This window comes from Myotis myotis, unplaced genomic scaffold (genome assembly GCF_014108235.1).
Source record: "Myotis myotis isolate mMyoMyo1 unplaced genomic scaffold, mMyoMyo1.p scaffold_m19_p_3, whole genome shotgun sequence".
Classification (NCBI taxonomy): domain Eukaryota; kingdom Metazoa; phylum Chordata; class Mammalia; order Chiroptera; family Vespertilionidae; genus Myotis; species Myotis myotis.
In genome coordinates this window covers 130095520-130121388 of record NW_023416335.1, presented here as the reverse complement: position 1 = coordinate 130121388, position 25869 = coordinate 130095520, and the positions used below count along the sequence as shown (strand labels likewise).

The window sequence follows — 25869 nt, the reverse complement described above, 5'->3', positions numbered from 1 at the left end:
ATTCTCTATTTGGGCTCAACATTTTGCTTATTTAGGGATCAAAAGTCAGCATTCTCTATCATCGTATAGACCACAAGTGTTCATCTATAAAAACCAATCCCAGCTGGCTGGCTATGCAGAATCAAGCAGCAGACTAGATCTGGCCTACCCGGTATAGGTGCTATAAATGGGTAGGGATCAATAGAGGTTTAGATTATTAGGAAAAACTTCTTAGTATATTAGAATGGATTTTCATAGTTCTTAAATTAATGTGGTGTTACTTAAAATTAGTAATTGACCATTAGTTCAGGTATTTCACATATTTTAAGATTACATTTTCTGTAAGTAGAGGCTCTGATTTCTTTTTATAACTGTGCTAAAATATTACAGTGAGGAGAATAAGGCAATGAGTGGGGATAGCTAAAACTGACTTGACTTATTAAGATCCTAACTAATTTACTATATCTTCTAGAATCTATTGTATTGGAATGATATAGAGTAACTGATGCCATGTAAAATGAATCAAACCACTAAACTTTATTTTTCCATTTAGCAGCAAAGTATCTCTGTGGAGGAAAGTCAAGTAATTTATTTATTCTAAATTAGATATTGGGGCCATTTTAGATTTATTTAACAGGACAATTTCAATTAATATAATTCAGACAAAAAAGAAACTGGTTTATCCATAGATAGGTAAGCTCCAATTCCTGGAAGCATTAAATGTCATTTAAAAGTTTTGGGTTTGAGAGTTGGGGGTCAGGGGGATGGAGGAATTGAACAAAAAAAGAAAAAAATGAGAAAAAGCTCATGGATTTGGACAACAGTGTGGTTATTGCAGGGGTGGGGATTTGGGGGGAGGTGGAGGAGGGTATAAGGGATATAAATGGTGATGGACGGAGACTTGACTTGGGGTGGTGAACACACAATTCAGTATACAGAAGATGTGTTGTGGAGTTGTGCACCTGAAACCTGTATACTTTTGTTAACCAGCGTCACCCCAATAAAATCAACAAAAAAGAAAAAAAAAAGCATCTCACATTTAACATGTCCTGACTCTCCTCTTCCTCTTCTACATCACATCTCAGCCTAATCGCAATCAGTTTCCAAACCTGTCAGTTCTACCATTTTAAAGTCTCCCAGATCTATGCCTTGTTCTGCCTGCTGTAGGGCTAGATTACAACCTCCTTTCCTTTCTTACCCCTTTCACAAAACAAACAAACAAACAAATAAAAACTTTTAGGATTGTTGGCTCTGGCTTCATTTAAGTAGAATAAACAAACCACCAGCGCGCATTAATTCAATTAGGCCACTTCATTCAACTCATCAACCAAGTTCTTAAAGACTATGTGTTTCCAAGAATGTTCAGAATGGATTCTTTGTTTTGTTAAATCAATGCTTATGCTTATCTCAAGCATCTGCAAGTTCATATTTGCACCATTTACAAGTCACTTTCCAAGCTGTCAGTCTTTCCTGTGGGGCAGAACTGCTCTCCAAGTTTGTCTCCATTTAGACAGTGACAACTACCTTTATATCGTCAGCCCTATCAGCAAGGGTTGGAATTCCTAACATATGGAATACAGCACATGCTGGGAGTACAGTTTGAATAGTATTTACATGGCAGAACAGCCTTTACCAATTAGTTCACTCCACTGTAACTGTGCAAATTTTTTTGTGGTAAGCAAATCCACGTATTAATACCTTTAAACTCCTTCCTTGCTCTACTTTCTGAATACACTCTGCCTATCCTCCTCTTGGGTCTTCTGACATGTAGGAACCAAATTAAATCCCCTTGTTTTGAATTGAACTAAGGGCCTCCTTTTGTTATTGTGGTCCTTTTTTCTTTTCTTTTTCTGTGGTTAAAGTAAAAACTATTTTGTATCCATGTATCTTATTTTTACACTGGGGAATGCCAGTGCTTACGGACACTTCTGTTTATCTCTCTTTTCATCTGAACTCCATGTTTACATTCTGTATTCAAGTTCTCATTTATCTATAACTACACTTCCCATTTTCACATACCGAATCAACAGTCCAAACAATCAACCTTTTCCAGTAAAATTTTCAACTCTAAAGCTGTAATTTTTTGCAGTTTAATCATGAAACGTCCACTACCTACTCCTACCCCAGTATCCGTCCTTTTAAAGTAATGAACAATTCGTTGCTAGCTGATAAGATATGAACTTCTGGACTCTACTGCTGAAAAATATATTTCTAAAAGTTTTGCAATTGTATTTCATTCATTATTCATTCTTGCCACAATTTCATTGGAAAAGGTATAATAAATTCAAAGTTGTACCTTTCCCTTAATTTGTTTAAGTAGTTACATTTTAGCTTTTCAAAATTCTTGGATTTATTAAAGCTAAAACTGAGACAAATAAATAATATTAAATATCAGCCAGTTTTGACTTGTCTGCCTGCAGGAGAGGTAACCAGTTTTTACTAGAATGTCAAGCAGTTTCGTATTTTCTTTTTAATTAAATATAGTCAATGATTTGCAAAGAGAACAAAACATGGCCAACTGAATATTTCACTTGTGAGTTAATAGGTCTTTCTATTTTTCAACTCTTTCAAGATTATGATTAAGAAATGGGTGATTAAAGGTTGTGAAGTTCACAGATGTAATTTTTTCTTTGCCTTAATCACAGGCATGATGGTCACTATTTCCTATATTTCAGAGACCATTTTAAATGTAAATAGTTCTTTATAAATATGAACTCACAGCATTCATTAGAAGAATGTATGATATAAATACCATTCTTTCACTAGTAGAAGAATGTGAAGGCTTAGGAAAGTTGATAAAGCCATGCAGGATGTCATAGCAGCAATGTAAAGACTACCTTTCAAATCCCTGAAGTTCATATAACTGAGTTTTATTCAGCCATATACATACAAAAAGAAATATAGTCTTTGCTTTGAAAGGGAAAATATGTTTGGATTTTCCCTAACTCCATAGTCTCAATTTATTACCTTCTTTCTTGGTGGCTTCTGTCTTACATTTTCTGGGTAAATTATAGCAGTTCTAGGTAGGACTACTAAAACAACATATCCTTTATATTCATATATATATATATATAATATGCATCATTCTAGAATGCTAACTGAATCAATGATACTGAATCAATAGCTTTGAACTGCTAGCATGCCCCTACCATTGAAGATTTGGTTAAAAACTGTGAATTTACTAAGGAATTAAAAAATATATATTGATTTATTTGGAGGGGAGTGGAGAGAAAGGAGAGAAACATCAATTTATTGTTCTATTACACACACACACACATATATATATATATACACTATATTGTATATATTGTATATATATATAGTATATATATATATTGATCTCAGAGAGGAAGAGAGAGGGAGAGAGAGATAGAAACATCAGTGATGAGAGAATTATTGATTGGCTGCCTTCTGCACAACCCACACTGGGGATCGAGCCCATAACTCAGGCATGCGCCCTGACTGGGAATCTAATGGTAACCTCCTTGTTCATAGGTTGACACTCAACTACTGAGCCAGGTCGACTGTTCCGCTTATTGATACATTCATTGGTTGATTCTTGGATGCACCCTGACTGGGGATGGAACTGCAAACTTGGTGTTTGGGGACCACACTCCAACTGAGGTACTGGGCCAGGGTGAGCTTCCTAAGGGATTTTTAAAGTACCATGAGCACCAAATTAATGATTTAACAAAATGATATTTTTAAAGATATAAAAACTACTATAAATAAAAGCATTCTAAATATAACTAGGAATGTGACTGCTTCCTAACACCAACAAAGAAAAGATCCATGCAGCCCTGGCTGGTTTGGCTCAGTGGATAGAGTGTCCGCCTGCTGACTAAGGGGTCCCAGGTTCAATTTCGGCCAAGGGCACATTCCTGGGTTGTGGGCTCGATCCCCAGTAGGGGCGTGCAGGAAGCAGCCAATCAATGATTCTCTCTCATTGATGTTTCTATCTCTCTCTCCCTCTCCCTTCCTCTCTGAAATCGATAAAAATATATTTAAAAGAAAAAAGAAAATATCCATGAACATTCTAAAACTACACATAAATTTAAAAATAGATGTTATATGAATTTCATAAGACATGTGATATAACACTTCTGCAGTCTCAGAACTAGTTGAAATACACTGTGTGCTTTGAAAACATCACGGCATCTTGCTAATTTGGGCATGCTTTCTCCTTCCCACCTTCCTGCTTCTTTCAAGAAACTGTTCTGGTTTATTAGTTGAAAGAATCTGACACTTTATGACACGAAGCACCAGGCTCAGATGCAGAGTCACCACAGCTTTATGGAAATAGGAGCTGAAAGTGGACAAGACATGCTAACAGTAAGTCCTCAACTTTGTCCATAGGTTCTACAACTTTAAGCAAAATGACATACAATGAAACCAATTTTATTACAGGCTAATACCTATTTATATTTAACCTATTTATATTTAATAAGAGTTAAGTTCCTATGGCATCTCATCAATATTTTTAGTAACAAAACAGCATAAAATGAAATGACATTATTCAAGGACCTGCTAGATAACACTTCTTCGTGGATGCACCTGGCACCACTTCTGATGTGGTAGCTATTCCTAGAGATATCTGTGTGCTTCCTTAGGGGGTCTAAGGTAGGTGAACACTATGAGAGTTCTCCACAAAGGAGTGGAGGTAACACACCCATTAGAAGTTCTGAGGGAGAAAAGCCCTGGCTCACACGCTGTGAGGCTTCTGAGAAACAGTGGTATTCACCCAGTCTTCTAATCCGACTCATCGAATTACCAGCATTACCGTCCAGTTTGAGTGTTTTTGTTTCCTTTTCTTTAATATGTGTCAAACCTCAGTCTTGCCAGAATTAGAGGTATGAGTGCCCAGGGCACAAAGCATTCCCTTTCTTTCCTCTCATGCTTCCAACATTTACTCCCTAATTGAGCAATCCATCGAATGTAGAGCCATGCCATTAGAAGCACCAATAGTTTAAATCCGAAAGGAATACTAAAGACCACGTGGTCCAGTTGTTCCAATATCGTGAATGAGAAAACCAGTGATGTGGTTTGCTCAAGGTTACACCAAAAATTTAAACAGAAATATGAGACACCAAGACTCTTGAACACCTGCTAGTTCTTTCATCAATGAGTCCAGTCAAAGCACATAAACTATTTTTCCTGCCCCAGAGTCACCGTGACTCTGCTCGCACATCTGGATCAGGTGCACCGGTCCTTAGGCTCAATTAAGAGATCTCTGGGTAAAGGTATGGCTCATTCTGTCTCATTCCAATGAATCCAGTGTCATTCTGATGAAAGAAACTTTCTCTGAGCAACTGTCACAACCAAATAGCAAATGTAATTGCCATGAGTAAACCTTTCCTCTCCTTCCGGTTTTTATTCTTAGGGCTAGAAAACAGACAAGACACCCCCTTGCCACTCTCAAACATCCCATGGATGGGCAAAGTGAGAACAGGCCTGTAAAAGCACTTTGCAAAATACTGTGTGCTCCCATGACGAGGTGTAGAGTCTCCAAAATCTTAGTTCGCTTTTGGATGAGCTGGGTTTTCTCCAGATTTATTTTAGTCCTCTCCCTAAACAATTAATTTGGGTCTTCAGTGTTCACTTTAGGCACTGTAACTTGAATTTTCTTGTTTGAATTAGAGTGATGTAGAAACCTCAATCTGATTAAGATGGTAATCAGCCCAAACACTATAAATATGTGTTGTTTCCCAGAGCAGGTCTATAAATGGCTCCCGAGGCAGACACAAAATAGCACAGTGAGGAGGGAACAGCATGGGGAGGGGAGGGCAGCAAGGATGACCCAGAGGCTCAACTCCAGTCCCAACTCTGCTGACACAGTTTGAGAGTTTAGACAAGTCTATTCAGAGCTTCAGTTTCTCTGTCTTTGAAAAAAGGGGTCTAATTGTGGTAGCCAAAATGGGGCCAATACTCAATATGTGGCCAGTGCGACTGAGTAACTACAATCTTAAGTTCACTTAACTTCAGTTTTTTAAATTTAAAAATCAGTAATTGGTTCAGTGACTAGAAAACTTTTAAGCATATTTGGAAAAGCTAGGTATGTGAACCTGTATTTTCATGAAAATCTAAATATGGACTAAATATTTCTGATGAAAACTTAGTGTCTGAATTAGAATGTGCTGTAGGTGGGTTCTGAATAATATAAAACAATGTAAAACATTCCATTAATAATTTTATAAGGTAAAATTATATTTTGGAATACATGAAATTTATTATTATAGTTATGCCTTTCCCGTGTAACTTTTTTTAAATGTAATGACTGGACATTTTAAGATTACATATGTGGCTTCTATTATATTTCTTTAAGACAGTAATGGGTAGATGTTCTGAGCAGTGCCTTAGTATAATCACTTAGTTATTAAGATGGATCCCATAGATTAAACACACATAAGAGCCATTTAAAAATACTATTTAATGTTGTATTTTATTCATTTAACTAACATTTATACTTAATCATTTAAAAAATACTTATTATATGAGAGGTAGAGGTAGATAATTACAGTGTCTACTTGGCTGACTTTTATTTCTATAGTAAGTACTCCAAATCTGAGGGTCAACCCTCAGGATCTGTACTTATAATTAGTGAACTTGCTCTGTGGCCACAGCTGATTGGACAGTGGTGGACCCTGAGCTTGATGGGCCAATCAGAAAGTCCCTTCCCCAAACTAATAGTGGTGATAGGAACTGATAACCAGTCTTTGCAGGGCCGAAACTGTAACATGACAATTTGGGAGTGCTGGGGAAGTTACAATCTACCAGGTGACTGGGACAGAGGAGACAAATTCTGTCAGACAGAACAGAATGAGGCAGAGATACAGAAATGGAGAAAGGAAAATCTAGTTTTTGTGTCTTAATTATTTTTTCACAACAATACTTTGAGGCAAATACATAACACATGCAATTTTAAACAGCTGGATAAGCAATATATGATCAGGTTCCCAAAAGGAAGATTTTCTGGACAAATTCTATAGAAATTCAGAGAAACCATGTCAGTATTATGTAGCAGAACCAAGCAAAAGCACAGAGTAGGTGTGATATCCAAATGATACAGGGAAGAGAGAGCATGATATGAAGTAGGAAATGGCCTGGTGAGAAGGCCTAGTGAGGAAGAAGGATCTTAGGCTGACCTTGGAGGAAATGACCATTAAGATGCTTTTAGCCCCAGGATAACTGCATGATTCTGTGGGGAGAATTTGAATGGGTAGACAGGAGGGAGAAAGGCATCCCTGGCAAAGGGAAGTAGCACTAAACAGTCTTGGAGTTTAGAATAAGCACAGCAATTTTGAAGCAGGGACTCATCTGGCTGGGGTGGCAAGTTTGCGTTGGGTAATATGGGTATTGAGGTGAGGTGGTTAGGGTGGGGCGAGATTGTGGAGAGTCCAGAGCAAGCATTAGATTCAGGAATTTGGCTTTCAGCCTTCAGTCCTTGGGAACAATGAGAAAGTTCTTGAATATGGAAATGACTCAATAATAAGTAGTATAATAGAAGACGCAAGGAAACCATGGTTCCTCAAAATTTGCATAATACAACTCTCACACTGAAGATCTTTTACAAAATGAACACCTACCTAAAAAAAGACAAGAGTAACATTGTGGAGCAGATTTTATGTGATGTTATAGGCATTCACCTCACCTCATCATATTAATCGTGTGGATTCTATTCAGGTCAAATTTGTACCTCAGGGAAATTACAAGTGATTACACGTTGGGGAACTTTCCTCCTTCCTTTCATCTTCACTTTCTTTCAGCAGATATTTATTAAGTGCCTATCACCCATTAGGCAGTGAGGATATTAAAAAGCAAACATATAATTCCTGCCCTCATGAAGTTTACAAGTGGACAATTATCGATAAAATAATTCCACAAATAAATGAAAAACTGCTACCCTGAGGTGTGCTGGGAAAAAACTTTCTAATAGGAGGATTTGGTGTCATCAAAGAGAGGGAAGGCTTCCATAAAGAAGTGAAATTGACGCTGAAAGCATCATCAGTTACCTAAACAAGAGGACAGACCAGATTCCAGGTACAGAGAAAGCCATGCGCAGAAGAGCCTCCCAGTGGGGAATGTGTGCAGATGAGGGACTGAGCAGGATATGGAAAGGTGCCAGATCAAACAGCTCTGGGAGGCCTTGTTTAAGGAGCTCCTTTTCCTGTTTCCCAAGAGCAATTAAGAGCCATTCAAAGTACATGAAGGAGGAGCTAAATGATCACTTGAAATCTCTCTTTTTTAATCAGTACCAACAAAAAAAATTGAAACCTTCAATGATGAATTCTAAAATGGCCAGGGAGACTGGAGGAGCCCAGAAGCAGTCAAAGAAGGGGAGACTGGTCCAGAAGTGAAGTCATGCATACCTGAGGAAGGGTGTTGCAGAGGGAAGATGGCTGGGAGGCATATGGTTAGAGTAACGTTCTATATTGCCAATGACTTGCTCAACCCTGCTTAATTTAACTTAATTAAAAATTGACATGATAGTAAAGCCTGGTTCAGGTAAGAATCATCAATAGCTGCTAAACTTACAGGAGGAACTTGGATGAGGAATTGGACATCGTCTGAAAGTGTCTCCCCAAAGATTGCTTAGTAGTCGCTAATGAGTAAATACACAGAAACAGTAGAACACCTGCACCAGGTGAGTGATCACACAACCAGCGCCAGGAAGGGGAGATGGACAATCTAGAGGTGATAACCTGAGGCATCATCACTTATGTCACATAGAGGCTGGACATGCCTAATCTGAATACAGTGGGGCCTTGACTTACGAGTGTCCCGACTGACGAGTTTTTTTGAGATACCAGCTGTCTCTTGGAGGATTTTTTGCATTGAGTTGACAGAGTAATTTGAGTTAAAGAGCTCCTTAACAAGCTTGGTCTCAGAACGAATTAAACTCGTAAGTCAAGGCCCCACTGTATAGCCATTCAGAAACTGTACTAATGGGGAGGGCTGCATTACTGAAAACTTTCACTCTCATAAATACAAAGAAAGGCTAGGAGCTCTTAAAGGAGACTAACGAATGAGACAGGATCTATTAGTTTCCATAAACTTAATGTGCTTGAAAAAATTTATTAGTTTGTAGTCCCTGAGGTCAGGAGTCCAAATAGGTCTTAGTAGGTGCAAATCAAGGTGTTCAATGGGGCTGTTTCTTTTAAAGGCTCTACAGGAGAACCCCTTTCCAGCTTTAGAGGATGTCTGCATTCTTTGGCTTGTGGCCCCATCCTCTATCTTCAATCTTCAAATCACTCTCTCTGGCTCTGATACTCCTGCCTCCCGCTTATAATGATGCAAGTCATTAGATTGGGCCCGCCTGAATACTCTCCCCATCTCAAAATCCTTAACTTAGTTATATCTGCAAATTCCTTTTGCCTTGTTAGGTAATAATAGATTCACAGCAGGAGACATGCGTGGGGAGCCATTATTCTGCCCATCACACTTGATATAAAAATGTAAATTATAATCCTAGATCGCTTCTTGTATTGGAGAAAAAGAAATGCCCCCCAAAAATGTTGTTAGAATTGAAATACACCCCGTTTATTGAAGTATTCTACTTCCTAAACTTATTGAAGTTGACAGCTTACAATGTTGTTATGTAAGAGAAAACCATTTACTTAGGAAATATACACTGAAGTATGTAGGGGTAAACAGACATTATGTGTACAGCTTACTCAACAGGTTTAGAAAAATAATAAAACACACATGTGTGCAAAGAAAGCAAGCATTTAGGAAATCAAATAAGACAAAATATGAAAAGTAGGTGAATCTGGATTAAAGAGTATATTGGTGTTCTTTGAGTAACAGTCTTATAAACTTTTCTGTAAATTTGAAGTTATTCCCAAATAAAAAGTTAACAGAAAACTGATGAATTTACTTTTATTAAAAACAGATAGAGAATTTTTTACTCAAATACCACAAGCAACTCATAGTGTATATCACTTTCCAAACGTGAAAATGGCCGAAGACATGAGGCACTGATTCAGTGACTTAATATTTGTTCTTTCTATAGTAACATTACTAGTAAATGGAAAGGCTTGGAAATGTTTAAGATTTTTAAGGTTAGGAACTTAAAGGAACTCTTAAGCCTGGCAATATTACAGCTTCAGGAAGCTTAAAATAGAATTGGTAATTATCCTTAGATTTAAATATCAACCTGTTGATCACACCCTGCTATTTGTGTGAGAAAACCTACAAGGTAATTTCCTAGGAAGGCCCTTAGAAAAGCAAGCTCTCCTTTTCAGGTGTATTTATCCGATTTTTAAAACAAAAGCTAATAATAATAATAATAATAATAATAATAATAACAATAATGTGTATTGTATTCTAGAGCTTTCTTCTGCCCAGTGCCTCAGGCAGAATTTTATTGCTTTGGCCCCAGAGAAGTTGTTGGTGCCCATTTTGATTCCCACTCCACCCTTTATTGTTTAAACACAAAAGATAAGGCAGCTGGGACTCTGACCACTGACAAATAATCAGGGGCCTGTCCACTGGGAAACTCCTCTGATCTTGGCAGCAACTACGGTTTTAAAAGGAAGGTAAAGAAAGCTTAAGACAGGTTTCTGCGCACAGTCCTATGTGTGGGCTTGTTTTCCTTGCCAACTGTGGTAGCCAAAAACAGTTACTCCCCAGCGATGCCAGGATGGAGTGCCAAGATCAAATAATAGTGGACTTTTCTCAATTACAGAAACAGAAAGAGAACATGTGGCAGAGAGCTGGCTTTAGTTTTACAAGTTTGGCTCTTGCTGGCACCAGCCAGTACCAAAATGTGCGATTTAGTGTCATCTCTGATTACACTGTACACAATAATCTATTCCGTTATTTTCGGTGTAAGCTTGTTTTGCAAAGAGCCGCACGTCTTTGAGTGAGTTCGGCAATCAGAGGCCCAAATGCTTCTCGAGCCCAGAGCAGGTGCGTCCTTCACACTCAGATGCTTCACTTGGAACACTTTCCCTCACCAGTGTAATTACTGAGATAACCACATTCTATAACCCAGGGGTAAGTCCCATGACCCCAGGTTTCTTTTTCTTTTTTAAAAAATATATTTTATTGATTATTTTACAGAGAGGAAGGGAAAAGAATAGAGTGTTAGAAACATCGATGAGAGAGAAACATGGAGCAGCTGCCTCCTGCACGCCCCCTATTAGGGATGTGCCCGCAACCAAGGTACATGCCCTTGACCGGAAGCGAAGCTGGGACCCTTCAGTCCGCAGGCCGACGCTCTATCCACTGAGCCAAACAGTTAGGGCGACCCCAGGTTTGTTTTTAAGATGGGTCACTCTCTAGTTGCGCAAGCCTGGGCAAGATACTTCTGGGTTGCAAACCACAGTGTGTCATTTGTAAAAGAGGAGTCACCTTCGCTATCCTGCTGCCCTCACAGGTTTTTCCGTAATCATCCAAGGAGACAAATATGTGAATTCATTTTGAAAAAGGCCAGATAATTTCTCCCTAGTTTTTGAACATAAGACTAAATCGACATGTGTTTGTTTCTTAAAGTGTCTGATGAAGTGCTGTTTCCATAGTTTTTCCTAAACAAATACTTGCTGCCGAGTGACTGAATGATGGCATTAATTAACTTTCAGGCTGCTGTGGTTTTACATTCCTATCTCTAGAGAACTCCCCCTAATTCAATAGGCCAGACTTTGACCTAGACTCAAGAATAACTGGTTCAGCATGAAGGTACATGTTCAAAAGAGTTCTAAGGAACATTAGACAGTTCATGCTAAAAGGTTTACTAAGAAAATGAAAAGTACCTTTGACCTTCTCTTGTAATGATAACCTTATAGTCTTTGAAACACATTTTAAGTACAAGCACTTAGTGATGTACTTAACACACTTAAACTTGTAATGATTTTGATGGACTCAAAGCCTCAGACAATTTTCTTGAGGTGGATGTATAGTATTTGGTAATTTAAGGAAAGATGTCTACTTGCAGAGTAGAGTACCCCAAATGGTTTCAAATGAACTCAACACAATATGTTAGTTAGAATGAATTAACATGGAGCAGCACGTTATATCTCAAAGGCATGTTGCAATAGTAAGCAACCTGCAAAGTGGAGTATGCAGTATAATGACATTAACATAAATATGAAAACATGCAAAAAACAACGTATTATGTATAGATGCAGAGTTTGCAGTAGTAAAACTATAAAAGCACAAGGGCTACTGTGTGCTGTTGTGCTCGACACAACTCCAGGGGAGGCTAACCTCATGCCAAGTCCTAAAAACATGCCTTGGAATAAAATATTCCAGTTCAGAATACTTGTTCATAAGAGACAAATTGTCCCTAAGCCACAAAGTGGGAACTAATGGAGATAGGAAAAGGGAATACAGGGGACTTAGTTATATGTATACTGCTTCAGTATCAAAAAAATATTTGAAGCAAATATTGCACAGTGTAAGGTTTGACAAGCTATGTGATGGATACATGGGCATTACATTTCCTATGCTTGAAATATTTATTCATATATGAATTCCTGAACTATTTCTTCCCAATGAAAAATAATTAAAATTTCTTGGTTGCAGTAACAAAGGAGTATTTATAATCATAACCTCATATTTTTATTATAAGGTTCTAAGAATCTATTGTAAGATTCTAATAAATTCTGAGATAAAATATTTTCTGTTCTCAAATTAAATAGAAAAGAGACTTATGTAGGACCTTTTCAAGTACAGAAAAAATTTACATAATTTTACACTGAAGCCTTTTTGGGGAGAGGCTAAAAAAAAAATAAAAATAAAAAGAAATTTGTGGCTAGTTCCAAATTTGGGAGTAGAGGTTTAGGAAACAACTTGCAAACTTCTAAATGTCATTATAATTTTCTATCTCAATAAGGTGATCCCATCTCTTTTATCAGCTACCAAAATGAAACTCTGAAACATAAAGTTTACATACCAAAACGTCCATTCCGGGGACATACTTGAGGCCTATCTTATAGTCTTTTGGAAGATTTGCCACCTACAGAGACAAAAAAAAAAAGGAAAGAAGAAAGAAAACACTGTAAGAAAATCCATACATAACAATTAATATGCTATTTTTAGTAGTTTGGAAAACATACAAACCTGTTATGTTTTTAAGTTACACAGAATTTCAATATTTACACATAAAATGACTTTCATTCTTGATTTCCCTTTGTAATGAAAGGCAACCTCCAAAAAAATAAAGTCACAATACAAATCCTTTGGACTACAAATTCACTTATGGAAACATAATCTAATTGCAATTTTTATCTGTGGTCTTAGAAATTCCCTTCCAGGATTATTCTCATACAATTCCTCCATATAATCAGGAATACAATATATTTTCCTTATCAGTCATTCACAAAGTAATATGTCAACATCACTAGGGCACCTGTTAGGAATGCAAGTTCCCAGTCACACCAGCCCTGCAGACTCTCACCTCACAAGTCCCCAGGCCATTCTGATGAGTGCTCAAGTCTGAGAACTACTGCTCTATGTTGTTCTAAGGAAAAAACGTCAGCAAAACTTCAAAAGAATGCTAACTATGGGTTGGAATGCTTTATAACTTACATCATTTAGGAAAGTCCAATTCATCCACTTTTCTAGGGCTGAACATCTGAGATGCCTGAAATATTTCCCTAATTTCTTTTTAAAGGCTTTAAAAATAGATCTAACACATTTCCATCAGTCATTGTGGCATAAATTGAACAAGCACCTGATTGGGAACCAGGGAATTTAAAACAAATCTTTACGTTGGTGTCTCTCACCTGTAAAATGGAGATAAAGATACCCAGGCCAAGGAGTCATGAACTGAGGTAAGAGAATGTGTCAAACACATCATAAATACTCAATCTACATTGAAAGCTATACTGGCAACTGACTTCCAAGCACACAGAGTTCTGGGTTCTCTCATATCCTTTCTTACATATAGCACCAGCTCTGCCTTCCCACCCTTCTAGCTTTGTTAAAATTTCCATCTGAATAATACAGCCAACAGTTGATTTAGCCCACTGGTTCTTAAAACAATATATAATGTGAAAATGTAGTTTTGCACTGTTACATCTTCAATGGATCTATCCTGGTTTTGCAGACTCATCTTCCTCTCATCCTATCTCTAAAATCTTTACTGTTCCCCAAAGTAAGCTGGGACCTTGTACATATTTGCTGGATTATGTCATCTCTGACAGGTGATGACCTAGTCAGGGTGTCCTATAACACAACCCATGTTTCTTCTTGGCCCTGCCAATAGCTTCTAGAATCTGAGAACAATTTGGCGAGAAAATAATCCAGGCAAAGGCATAAGTATAGGTGGCCCTGGAACAATGAAAGGGTTAGGGGCATCGACCCCCATGAAGTTGAAGATCCATGTTTAACTACTGGTCAGCCCTCCAAATACATAGATTCCCAACTGCAGACAGAAAATACATAGTCGAGGGGGAGCCACTGCACTCACTACAATTCTACCTCCAGTGGTACCTCTCACACTCCCATCTCAGCCTCCAGCCTAACATTTACCACATATTTACTGTGTGTCAGGCACTGTGCTCATTAAGGACTTACGTTGAATGATTGTATCCAACCCCCAGATCCCTGTGACATATTATCTGTATTTCACAAATGAATAACTTGAGGGGTGAAGGAACCTGACTAAGGTCACACTATTCAGTGTTAAGCAGTGGTTCTCAACCTTCCTAATGCCGCGACCCTTTAATACAGTTCCTCATGTTGTGGTGACACCAACCATAAGATTATTTTCATTGCTACTTCATAACTGTAATTTTGCTACTGTTATGAATCATAATGTAAATATCTGATATGCAGGATGTATTTAGGCGACCCCTGTGAAAGGGTCGTTTGACCCCCAAAGGGGTCGCGACCCACAGGTTGAGAACCGCTGGTGTTAAGTCTGCACTGGAACTCAGCTCTCTGACAGCAAAGCCTCCCTTGCCTCTGGGCTCCACTGCACATTTTCATCTACTTTCTGCCCATTTGTCCTGGGCATTTTCCACTCATGAGGCCACCATCATCTCTCCTCATGCCATCCCCACCAAATTAATAATGGACACCCTGCTGCTTATTGAGAACATGTCTGGGCTGCCACAGAGGCAGTATTTTTTTTAAAAAAATAAATTTTTATTGTTCAGATTATTACAGGTGTTCCTCTTTTTCCCCCCATAGCTCCCCTCCACCTGGTTCCCAACCCACCCCATGCCCCTACCCCTCACCACTGTCCTCATCCATAGGTGTAAGATTTTTGTCTAATCTCTTCCAGCATACCCCACACCCCCTTTCCCCTGAGAATTGTCAGTCCACTCCCTTTCTATGCCCCTGCTTCTACTATATTCACCAGTTTATTCTGACTTAATTTTTAGATTCACTTGTAGATAGATATTTATTTGATGTCACTTTGTTGTTCATAATTTTTATCTTTACTTTTTTCTTCTTCTTCCTCTTCTTAAAGAATATCCTTCAGCATTTCATATAATCCTGGTTTGGTGGTGATGAACTCCTTTAGCTTTTTCTTGTCTGTGAAGCTATTTATCTCACCTTCAATTCCAACTGATAGCTTTGCTGGGTAGAGTAATCTTGATTGTGTGTTTTTGCTATTCAGCACTTTGAATATTTCTCTTTTTTTTTTTTTTTTGCATCTGTCTTTTAATACCACTAGCCCACAAGATTCCATTTGCATCACCTCAAAATCAGGATATAAATGTGTCTCCTTTTTTTTTTTCCCCCCTGCCCTTGACAATCCCCTGGCCTCCCCTACCCCCCAGTGTCTTATGTCCATTGGTTATGCTTATATGCATGCATACAAGTCCTTCGGTTGATCACTTTGAATATTTCTTGCCACTCCCTTCTGGCCTGCATGGTTTCTGTTGAGAAATCAGCTGACAGTCTTATGGGTACTCCCTTGTAGGTAACTGACTTTTTTTCTCTTGCTGCTTTTAAGATTCTCTCTTTGTCTTTTGCTCTTGGCATTTTAATTATGACATGTCTTGGTGTGGTCCTCTTTGGATTCCTTTTGTTTTGGGTTCTCTGCGCTTCCTGGACTTGTAAGTCTATTTCTTTCACCAGGTAGGGGAAGTTTTCTGTCATTATTTCTTCAAATAGGTTTTCAATATCTTTCTCTCTCTCTTCTTCTGGCACCCCCATAATTTGGATGTTGGTACATTTGAAGTTGTCCCAGAGGCTCCTTACACTATCTTCATATTTTTAGATTCTTTTTTCTTTTTGCTTTTCAGGATGGGTGATTTTTGCTTCTTCGTATTTCAAATTTTTGACTTGATTCTTGGGATCCTCTAGTCTGCTGTTGGATCTCTGTATATTATTCTTAATTTCAGTCAGTGTATGTTTAATTTATGACTGGTCCTTTTCCATTTTTTTTTTTTTTTTGGCATTCTCATTAAGATCCTTGAAAGTATCACTAAGTTCCCCGGAGGTTTGTAGAAGATTCTTGAGTAACCTTATAACTGTGGTTTTGAACTCTATATCCAGTAGTTTGCTTTCCTCCATTTCTTTCATTTGTGACATGTTTCTTTGTCTCTGCACTTTGGCTGACTGCGAGGACCCGCTGTGCCTATAGTGGAAGAACTGCTGTGCTGGAGACACCCTTATGGGGTAGGACTTGCTTCAGTGGGGCTTTGGTGCTCACTGAGTCTGCTTCTTGAGTGTGACCCTTATGGATGTGAGGAGTTGAAATCTGGTATCTGACTACTGGGTACCCTGGCTCCTGCATCTCCAAGTCAACCACTGTGTGAGTCCACCCAGCAGGAGCTACAGCGATATCAGTAGATTTCTCCTCTTTGTTTGGGGTTTGGAAGTTTTGGAGATCTCTGACCCAGCTGCAGTTTGTTAGGTTAGGCTGCAAAAGGGCAGGTGGTTCCTTTGCCCTAGAGGCAGTAATTTTAATTGTTAATTTAGGAGTTACACTCTTGCCTTTTACATTTAATTTTCTTACTCTCCCACCATGCTTCTGTAACTTCTTTGGTCTTTTGGATCTTCATCCCCATCTTTGGAAAGCAAAGCGACTTAGTTATGTTCTGTCAGCCCTGACACAGCTGACACCTTTGCAGGTATAAGTGCTGGAATTAGACTGAGCAGCAACATTTTTTCAATATGAACCAACCATGTACATTAAAGCCATGCCAGATGGAGAGACATGGCAAGCAGTGGCAGCTGCTCTGAACACAAGTTGCTTGACAATCTGGCCCTTCTTTTATATATAACTTGCATAGCCAATAATATAGAACTGGTCAAGTTAGAATTCAGAAAACTCGGGATCTGAGTACACACACCTAAAGAGCAGAGAAAATACAAGGGATATGCTGGCCAATCCCATTTTATTAGTAATTTCTCTGTAAGAAAATTGGTTTAAAAAAGTCAAAGAAACCTCACAAAAAGTTATCTGGCCAACACCCTAAACTCCCCACACCTTACCACTTGAAGGATGGATAATAATAAAGAAAATTCTCCATTAAACTGACTTAATAATATTTAATTTCTGATGGGGTTTAAAAGTAATGATACTTTTGAAACATGCTATACAATTAATAAAAAGTTTTCATACACAGTCTCTACCACAGCCCCATGAGGTGTATATCATTAAACCTAGTTTACAGATGAAGGCCTGGAGGCTCAGGGAGGTTAACTGGCACCTGGAGGTCACAGGCACCAGGAGTTCCTGGAGGGGATGGGATCAAATCCTGGCTCTGTGTGCTGCTCTCAGCACAGTTCTCTCTCCCCTTCATGACTTTCTTGGTGTGTACCGATTCCTTTCCAATTACATTTGGAAGAGAATTTAGGAAGTCAAGTTAATAGATTTTTATGGTCAATTCATGAATTATTATATTACTTTCCAAGCATTAAGGTATGTTGAACAGCATTCAGAAAGCACGGAGAGCCCTGCGATAAATTCAGCTTCTCTGAGCAGAGGGAGCCTATGGCCTGGACCTGGAAGATGTTCCTTTGAAGCAGTTAGTTTGTTGGGGACCCAGGCCCTGCCACAAGCTAACTCTTTGGCAAGTAATCTACTTTAGTTTTAATTTCCACATGTGTAAAATGGAAATCATAATAGAATCTTACTAGTGGACTTATAAAGACTAATTTAGAATTAAAGACCACATTTTAAATACTTAGTGATCGAGCATGGCATGCAAATAAGCACTTCACAAGGGAATGGGGCATTAGACTAGACAGAGGAAGGGTCACAGGCAAAGACAAAGAGATGGGAAAGTGCGTCATAGTCTCTTTGGGAGACCAGAGACAGAAAAATCAGGCTTCTGCAGATGAGAGGGCAGGAGATACTCCGGAAAGCCACCTTAGAGAGCCCCTGAATGTTGTGCTAAGGAGGCCCAATGGGAGGCCGTGAAGTTTCAGTGGGACCAGGTCTACCACCAGAGCCCATAGCAAGCCACTTCTGCCTGAGGGACATCACTTCCTCTCTGGGGAACTTCTACTTCTCGTCTGTAAAATGAAGAGGGTGAACTAGATAATTCCTAAAAATCAGTCTGATTTAACTCTCATGTAAGCAGGAGTGTTGCACTGAATGTTTAGTTTAAGAGGGAACAGGATAGTAAACTTAGGAAGATTAGTCTGGAAGGATGGATTGGAGCAAGGAGAGAACAGAGGTGGGAAACAGTTTAGAAGACCACTGGGCCAGTGCTGAGCATGTGCTCAATATTTATATAGGGACTGGAAGCTGAAAAAGCAGAAATGTGGTTTAGATTCCAGGGAAATATCCTATTGGTAGGTTAAGTGGATAAGTAACCAAGGCTACAGATTTTGAAAACAAATATTTTGTAGTAAAATAAGCTCAGGGCAAAATTAAATAAAGTTGAACCTAATTGATGGAAAATTTTACCAAAGGCCAGATTATCCCAATGAGTTTTGTAGTTTGGTCTTCAAAGATGTCAAGACTATACCAGATTGTAAAATGCATAAAACTGCAAAAATGAAGTCACCTGATGGGCTTTACTAGGTGGGCTCATTTACTATCTTTTTTTGAAATGTCTTAAGAATTGATCATACTCAATGACACTGAAGGAGGATGGAGTATCAGGAAACAGCATGCAAAACTGCTGGATACTGAGCAAAAAAAAAAAAAAAAAAAAATCATTGCAAGCCAGATAGGCACTGGCTGCATACCATGCCCTGCAGGTATCTGGACTCAGTAGAAATATTTAACTCAGAATATTTAACTCCATCTCTAGGTCATGGATCTGAAAACCTTAGGATCTTCAAATGTCACTGAGGTCCCCAAATGTTCTCAAATCAGTGTTTGCTGAGACATCTTTGTCAAGACACTTATTTATCTCAGTTTTTTTCTCTCGCAAGTTCTAGGTAAGAATCAAAATGCAGTAGCAATAACTCCTGATCCCCTTGACAATGTACATAAAATGTGGTGCAGATGTGGCCCTTTTATGGGGAAGGGTCCACAATTTTCAGAGTCTCATCAGATACAAATCACTACTGTAGAGGGAAAACAAGCAAATTGTGCTCTTGTATTTAAATGTCATAGTTCACTCATGCACAACAGCTTAGTGTAATGTTGGCTGTTGAGTCTTCAGGAATAACATAGGAGAAAGCTTTTTGCTTTTTAAAATTTCTCCTTATAAGTCATCTCCTATAAATATTGATAAAAATCTAAGTAACCAGGTCAATTACCTTTAGTTTTCAAAGGTACTTAGATTATTTTTTAATAATGCCTTAATTAATGATTTAAAAAATTAGATGACAACTTTATGAGACTTTTCTGGATCATATATTCTCAGTGAAGAATACAGAAAAAGTTAGATGACCCTTGTCTTCTTTCAAACAGAAGAGATAACAAATTCTATTTCACAGACACACCTTATCACTTCAGTTAGGTAGTATTAATTGAACTTCTACAATATGACTGCTTCCTAATCATAAAATAGGTGACTACTACTTAGGAAATAAAATTCAATAGGTTATAATGATAATTCTTACAGTACAGCTGACATTTACATCTTCTTAAATTAAGACCTTGTAAATGAAGAACTGGGTTCTTGTGCTTCAGATTCAGAGACAGAGACAGGAAATGATGGGTTCAAATCTCTACTTAGCTTCCTCTTTACAAGAGAGGATAGTCAACTGACTTACTATTAGTAGGCCTCAGCTTTCTAACCAATAAACTGGCACTAAAAAAAAAAAATGATCTCCTAGGGTTGTGAAAATTAAAGAAAGAATCCATACAGACTGCTTTGCATGGTATCTGGATACTCACACAAGAACTACTGCTTTAACAAGTCAAGGAGTGGGAGACATAGCACGTAAGTGGTTTATTCCATAAAGAAAGAACTCACAATGTTTTCTTCATCATAAAACTGACATGCTTGGCAATATAGCAAACCATCACAAATTTTATTTCCAGTACATTTCTGCCCTTTCTTTGAATACTAAAATTCCTAACTTTATCTGTACTAATAAAAGGGTAATATGCTAATTAGACTAGATAAACCAGATGTCTTCTGGACGTCCTTCTGGGCAAAGCCACGGTGGCAGGGCCAAGGCAGAGGCAGTTAGGGGCAATCAGGCAGGCAGGCAGAGCAGTTAGGGGTGATCAGGCCAGCAGGGGAGAACAGTTAGGGGTGATCAGGCTGGTAGGGGAGAGTGGTCACGACAAATCAGGCCAGCAGGGGAGAGCAGTTATGGGCGATCAGGCTGGCAGGGGAAAGCGGTTAGGAGCCAGTGGTCTCGGATTGCCAAGGGATGTCTGACTGCCTGACTGAGGGATCGGGCCTAAACTGGCAGTCGGAAATCCCCCGAGGGGTCCCGGATTGGAGAGGGTGCAGGACGGGCTGAGAGACTCCCCCCCTCCTGTGCACGAATTTCATGCACCAGGCCTCAGTTTTTAAATAAAGACATTTCTACTGACCACAGGAACAGAAATTAAAATGCTAAGTATTGCAAACTAATTAAAATAAACTTTAAAAACACTCCAGCTACAGAATCATTGTTCTTCAAAGGTCACACAATATGTGAGACCTCTGCTTTAAAGAGAACATATGCTTAGAAAAGCTTAGCATCCACCTAGAAATTGAAAGACTCAAGAGATTCCAATCCTCCATTTTAATGCAATCATAATTCTATTTGAAAGAAATTGATTTTGAAGAAGAATAAAAACCAGAATTATCCAAAACTGCCCATTCAAAGTGTGAAAATTTGTTATCTGAGGATATTTTTATAATTTCCCACTATGTGAAACTCTAAGAGTTACATAATATTAATGTAACCTACTTAAAATAAGTGGCTACCACAAGACCAGGAAAACCAGGCATTCCTGAGTTTCAATTCCTTCTACTGATTTGTACCCTGACCTTGAAAAGGCAGAGTAATTTCACCTCTACAAGATGCAGATGGGATAGCCACCTGTCTTAAAGCATTTTGAGAAAGACAAATAACCACCTAATAGATATTTAAAGATAAAAAGAGCTTTTAAAAGAGCAAAGTCACATTTAATTAAATGCCCCCAGATGAAGGAAAAACATCATCATGAATGAAGGCAACAGTAGGAAGAAGTAAGATGGAAACTAATTTGAACTATTTCAATATTTGGATTCCTCCCATCAACATAGCCACTAAAAGCTGGAGCCTAACTGTCCTCTAGATGTAAGCTTTTAAAGTTCCATTCAACCTCTTCCCAGATACTTGACCCTTTCCTTAGGTAGGTCTGAGTGTGCCATTTAAAACAAGTCTTGCAACATTTTTTAGAAACAAAGCAAAATGTTCTGTAAATAGATGAACTATTATCCTGAGTAAACATGCCAGCAGGATTTCAAATTAAAACCTTGGGGACTATAGGGGTAGAACAAAGTGTCCAAGAAGAAATGTGAAGAGAAAAAACGACAGTCAGGTCATAAGTCATGTGCTTCTCTGACATGAGAATGACCCAAGCAAAGAAACTTAAGGTTTGTGGGCACAGTACAAGTTGCCACCTAATGTAAAGGCAGAACTGGCAGAGACTGCAAAGGAATGATTCCAGTTGAAATGACTGTGAGGCACAGGGCAAAAGTGTACTATCAACTCACTTTCTTTCCCTCAAATAGGACTTAACAACAAAATGAATTTCTCTCATTCTATACAACTTCCTTTAGGTAAGACAATACTGAATGACTCCAAAAGATGCATCTTGAGGAAGTATCCTTATGCACTTCAAAGCTAAAAAAGGGCCCCCAGTTTATCTAACTTAGTAGTTCTTATCTTTTTGAGGGGGGAGGAGCTTCCCGGGGAAGCAGATGAGCGCTAGGCAACTTTTCTCAGAAATTCACATAGTCGCCTCAGAGGTGTCATTTGGAGTTCCATTTTACAAAGGTTTGAAGTGGATGAATCCTAGATTAAGATTATTTGTCCAAGTCACACAGCTAGGTGACAGCAGTCTTGGTGACCAGGGTCAAGGCGCTTAGCCCCACTGTTCTTTAGGGAGAGGCGGTGATGATCTATGTTCATAAAATTCAAGTCACTCATGTTGCTGTTTGAATTAGTGAAATTAATGGATTTTAGTTTAAAGATGGGAAACACAGCTTTTCAAACGTGAAAAAAAACATTATCAGTATTATGATCTAAGCCAGTGGTTCTCAACCTTCCTAATGCCGCAACCCTTTAATACAGTTCCTCATATTGTGGTGACCCCCAACCATAAAAATATTTTCGTTGCTACTTCATAACTGTAATGTTGCTACTGTTATGAATTGTAATGTAAATATCTGATATGCAGGATGTATTTAGGCGACCCCTGTGAAAGGGTCGTTCGACCCACAGGTTGAGAACCGCTGAAAGCAGTACTGGTGCTTCTGTGCAAATAACTACCACCTGGGATGCAGACATTCAGTTCCTCCACCCCATCTGCACAGGTTGAGAGTCAGCATTTTTGAGGTGGGGCCTGGCAGCTATACTTTTAATAAATACCCTACAAGATTGTATTGAGCTGTACTTTTAAGAGGTACCCTAATGCATGGTTCTCAAATGATATCCCACAAATATTAGTTTAAAGCAGTAGCTTTCAAACATTTTTCATATGTTTGATTCTTTTTTCTTATTTAGAAGCCCAGCTATGTAGATAACAGCAGAGTGGCTGGGTGGCTCTAGGAGCCCATTTGAGAACCACTGTTCTAGAATACCAGCCCTGGTAATGGGACCAGGAGCCCATCTTCAACAATTTGAGTCCAGGTTTTCCTTATTTATAAATAGTTTCTCTATAATGTCTCTAAATTCCCTTATACCTCTGGTATCCTATGATCTCACAAACGTCATTACTATCACCACTAAGAGCTATTATTTAGCAGGCACTTGCTTTGTTCTTTGCACTATTCTATTCACTTATTTAATCCTTGCAATCCCTCTATGAGGTAAATGATTATTATGATTTTTAAATTGATTTTAGGGAGAGGAAGGAAGAAGGGGAGAGAGAGAGAGAAGCATGAATATGAGAAACATCGATCAGTTACTTTCCATACGTACCCCAACTGGGATTGAACCTGCAACCCGGGTATGTGCCCTGACCCAGAATTGAACCTGTACAGGATGACACTCCAACCAACTGAGCCATACCAGCCAAGGTGTAAAGTATTATTAATTGATTATGCTGATGAGGAAACTGAGGCACAAAAAGGTTATGGGATAATAACTGGGGTAAATATTTTTTAAAATATATTTTATTGATTTTTTACAGAGAGGAAGGGAGAGGGATAGAGAGTTAGAAACATCGATGAGAGAGAAACATCGATCAGCTGCCTCCTGCACACTCCCTATTGGGGATGTTCCCGCAACCGAGGTACATGCCCTTGACCGGAATCGAACCTGGGACCCTTCAGTCCGCAGGCCGACACTCTATCCACTGAGCCAAATCGGTCAGGGCTGGGGTAAATATTTATATATGCATTCTCTTATTTAATCTAACCCACAAAATTGGTCCTAGGTCAAAGAACTGGTATTTAAAATTCAGGTTTTCTGGATTCCCAAGTCCATTCTCCTAACCAATATATAGGGTGTCCCCCAAAAGTGTGTACACACTTTGAATAATTATAAAGGCAGGGTTAATTAAAATATATTTCATTTTCAAAATTGAGCTGTCAGCTGTTAAAGTGTGTATACATTTTTTGGGACACCCTGTGTTCACACAAGTTGGGTCCCATGTTATACCATGAAATCTTTTAAATGGTATCCATTTATGTGCTGTTTCTGTGATGTTAGTGATATGCATTCACATATTCATAGAGATGGCTTATCTCCCACTTTGATATCAGAAATTACTTTATACTTTTGTTTTCTACTCTATGAAATACAGGCTGTGCATTATGGAGGTCTTTATTGAATTAGAAGTGATCTATATTTTTATTAACTTGATTTTTTTCAGTAATCTGAAATAAACTTACTAATGTCACTAGATCAGTAGTTCTCAACCTGTGGGTCGCGACCCCTTTGGCAGTCGAACGACTCTTTCACAGGGGTCGCCTAAGACCATCCTGCATATCAGATATTTACATTACAATTCATAACAGTAGCAACATAGCAGTTACGAAGTAGCAACGAAAATAATTTTATGGTTGGGACACAACATGAGGAACTGTATTTAAAGGGCCAGAAGGTTGAGAACCACTGTACTAGATCAACACTTGAAATTAAAAATTTCTCCATGAGTAAGTTGCTAGAAAGGAGATAAAACCCTTTTCAGTTTAATGATTTCACAGTTGTCCTTGAGGGGAGGAATTATATTTTAATGTCAGTATTAATAACCATCCCTTTCTGGCACTTCTTTCTTTTTAGCGCCTAACCATTTTCCATTGTATCAACAGATAGGTAACAGATTGAAAACAAGCAAATGGTTAAAGATGAGAATGGGGAATCTTGGAAAGCTCTTGTAATGCCTGTGTACGCCATTGGAAAACACCGATGTGACATTTCACTGGAAGTGGCGGCCACTAAGCAGTATCCCCAAACACTTGGCAAAAAATAATGCCATGGTTGCATCAACTCCCAGACGGAAGGGTCCCAGGTTTCGACTCCCCGTCAAGGGCATAGAGCCTGGGTTGCAGGTTCCGTCCCCTGCTCAGTCTGGACACATGCAGGAGGCGACTAATCGATGCGTCTCTCACATTGATGTTTTTTCTCTCTCCCCGCTTCTCTCCCTCTTCTCACCCCCTCTAAAAGTCAATGAAAAAAATATCTCGGGTAAGGATTAACACACACACACAAAAGCAAACAAACAAACAACTTGGACAGGTAATTTTTCTTCAATACCATGTTAATATTGGATATGCTTGGCCTGTGGTCAGATACACCATCATCTCCCAACTATGACTCATCGCCCACATATTTGAAACTTGCTCCCCAGGACCCCTGCAGATCGCCCCAGCTCATTCTCAGCTTCACAGCTCTACCAGCAGCCCCTTTATCATGTACGGGAGACACATATTCATCTGATATCCATAAATCCATATAACAAAGATAAAACTAGCCATAATAAAAACTGAGATTACATAAAAGTTAAGATACTTTGGTCTTTCAAGTTTGACAGAACAGATCATCTAGAGCAGTAAACCTCTTTTCAGAAATGTCCTAAAAATGCGGATACCCGGAGCCCTCCCTCAGACCTACCGAATCAGTAGAACCCTGACACCTGCAACTTTAATAAGCACCACAGGTGAGTGTAATTCTCACCTCAGTGGAGCACATTCTTAATTCTTTCATCAAACACACATTTAATGAGTGTCTTCTACTAAAACAAAATTAAAAAAAAAATACTCCACCCTTATCCCTACCACTATACTCAGTACCTAGCTGGGCATATGGTAGGAAAATGATGCATTGCTTTGGTCACCATCCCCTCAAATAACACATGTTACTACATCTTTAGGTACTGCATCAAGAATACTTTTAAACCTGTACCCTCTTATGTACAATATTAATCTTGGA

At 38.7% G+C, this 25869-nt stretch overlaps 1 protein-coding gene across 6 annotated transcripts in view; it reads right to left on the bottom strand.

Moving 5' to 3' along the window:
* Window positions 1-25869, bottom strand: part of KITLG (KIT ligand) — a 94583-nt gene that overhangs the window by 30858 nt on the left and 37856 nt on the right. For all 6 annotated transcript variants that reach the window (XM_036297775.1, XM_036297776.1, XM_036297770.1 and 3 more), the window contains one exon: window positions 12872-12934. In XM_036297775.1, the coding sequence (XP_036153668.1) occupies window positions 12872-12934 (63 nt within the window). The remainder of the gene's footprint in view (window positions 1-12871; window positions 12935-25869) is intronic.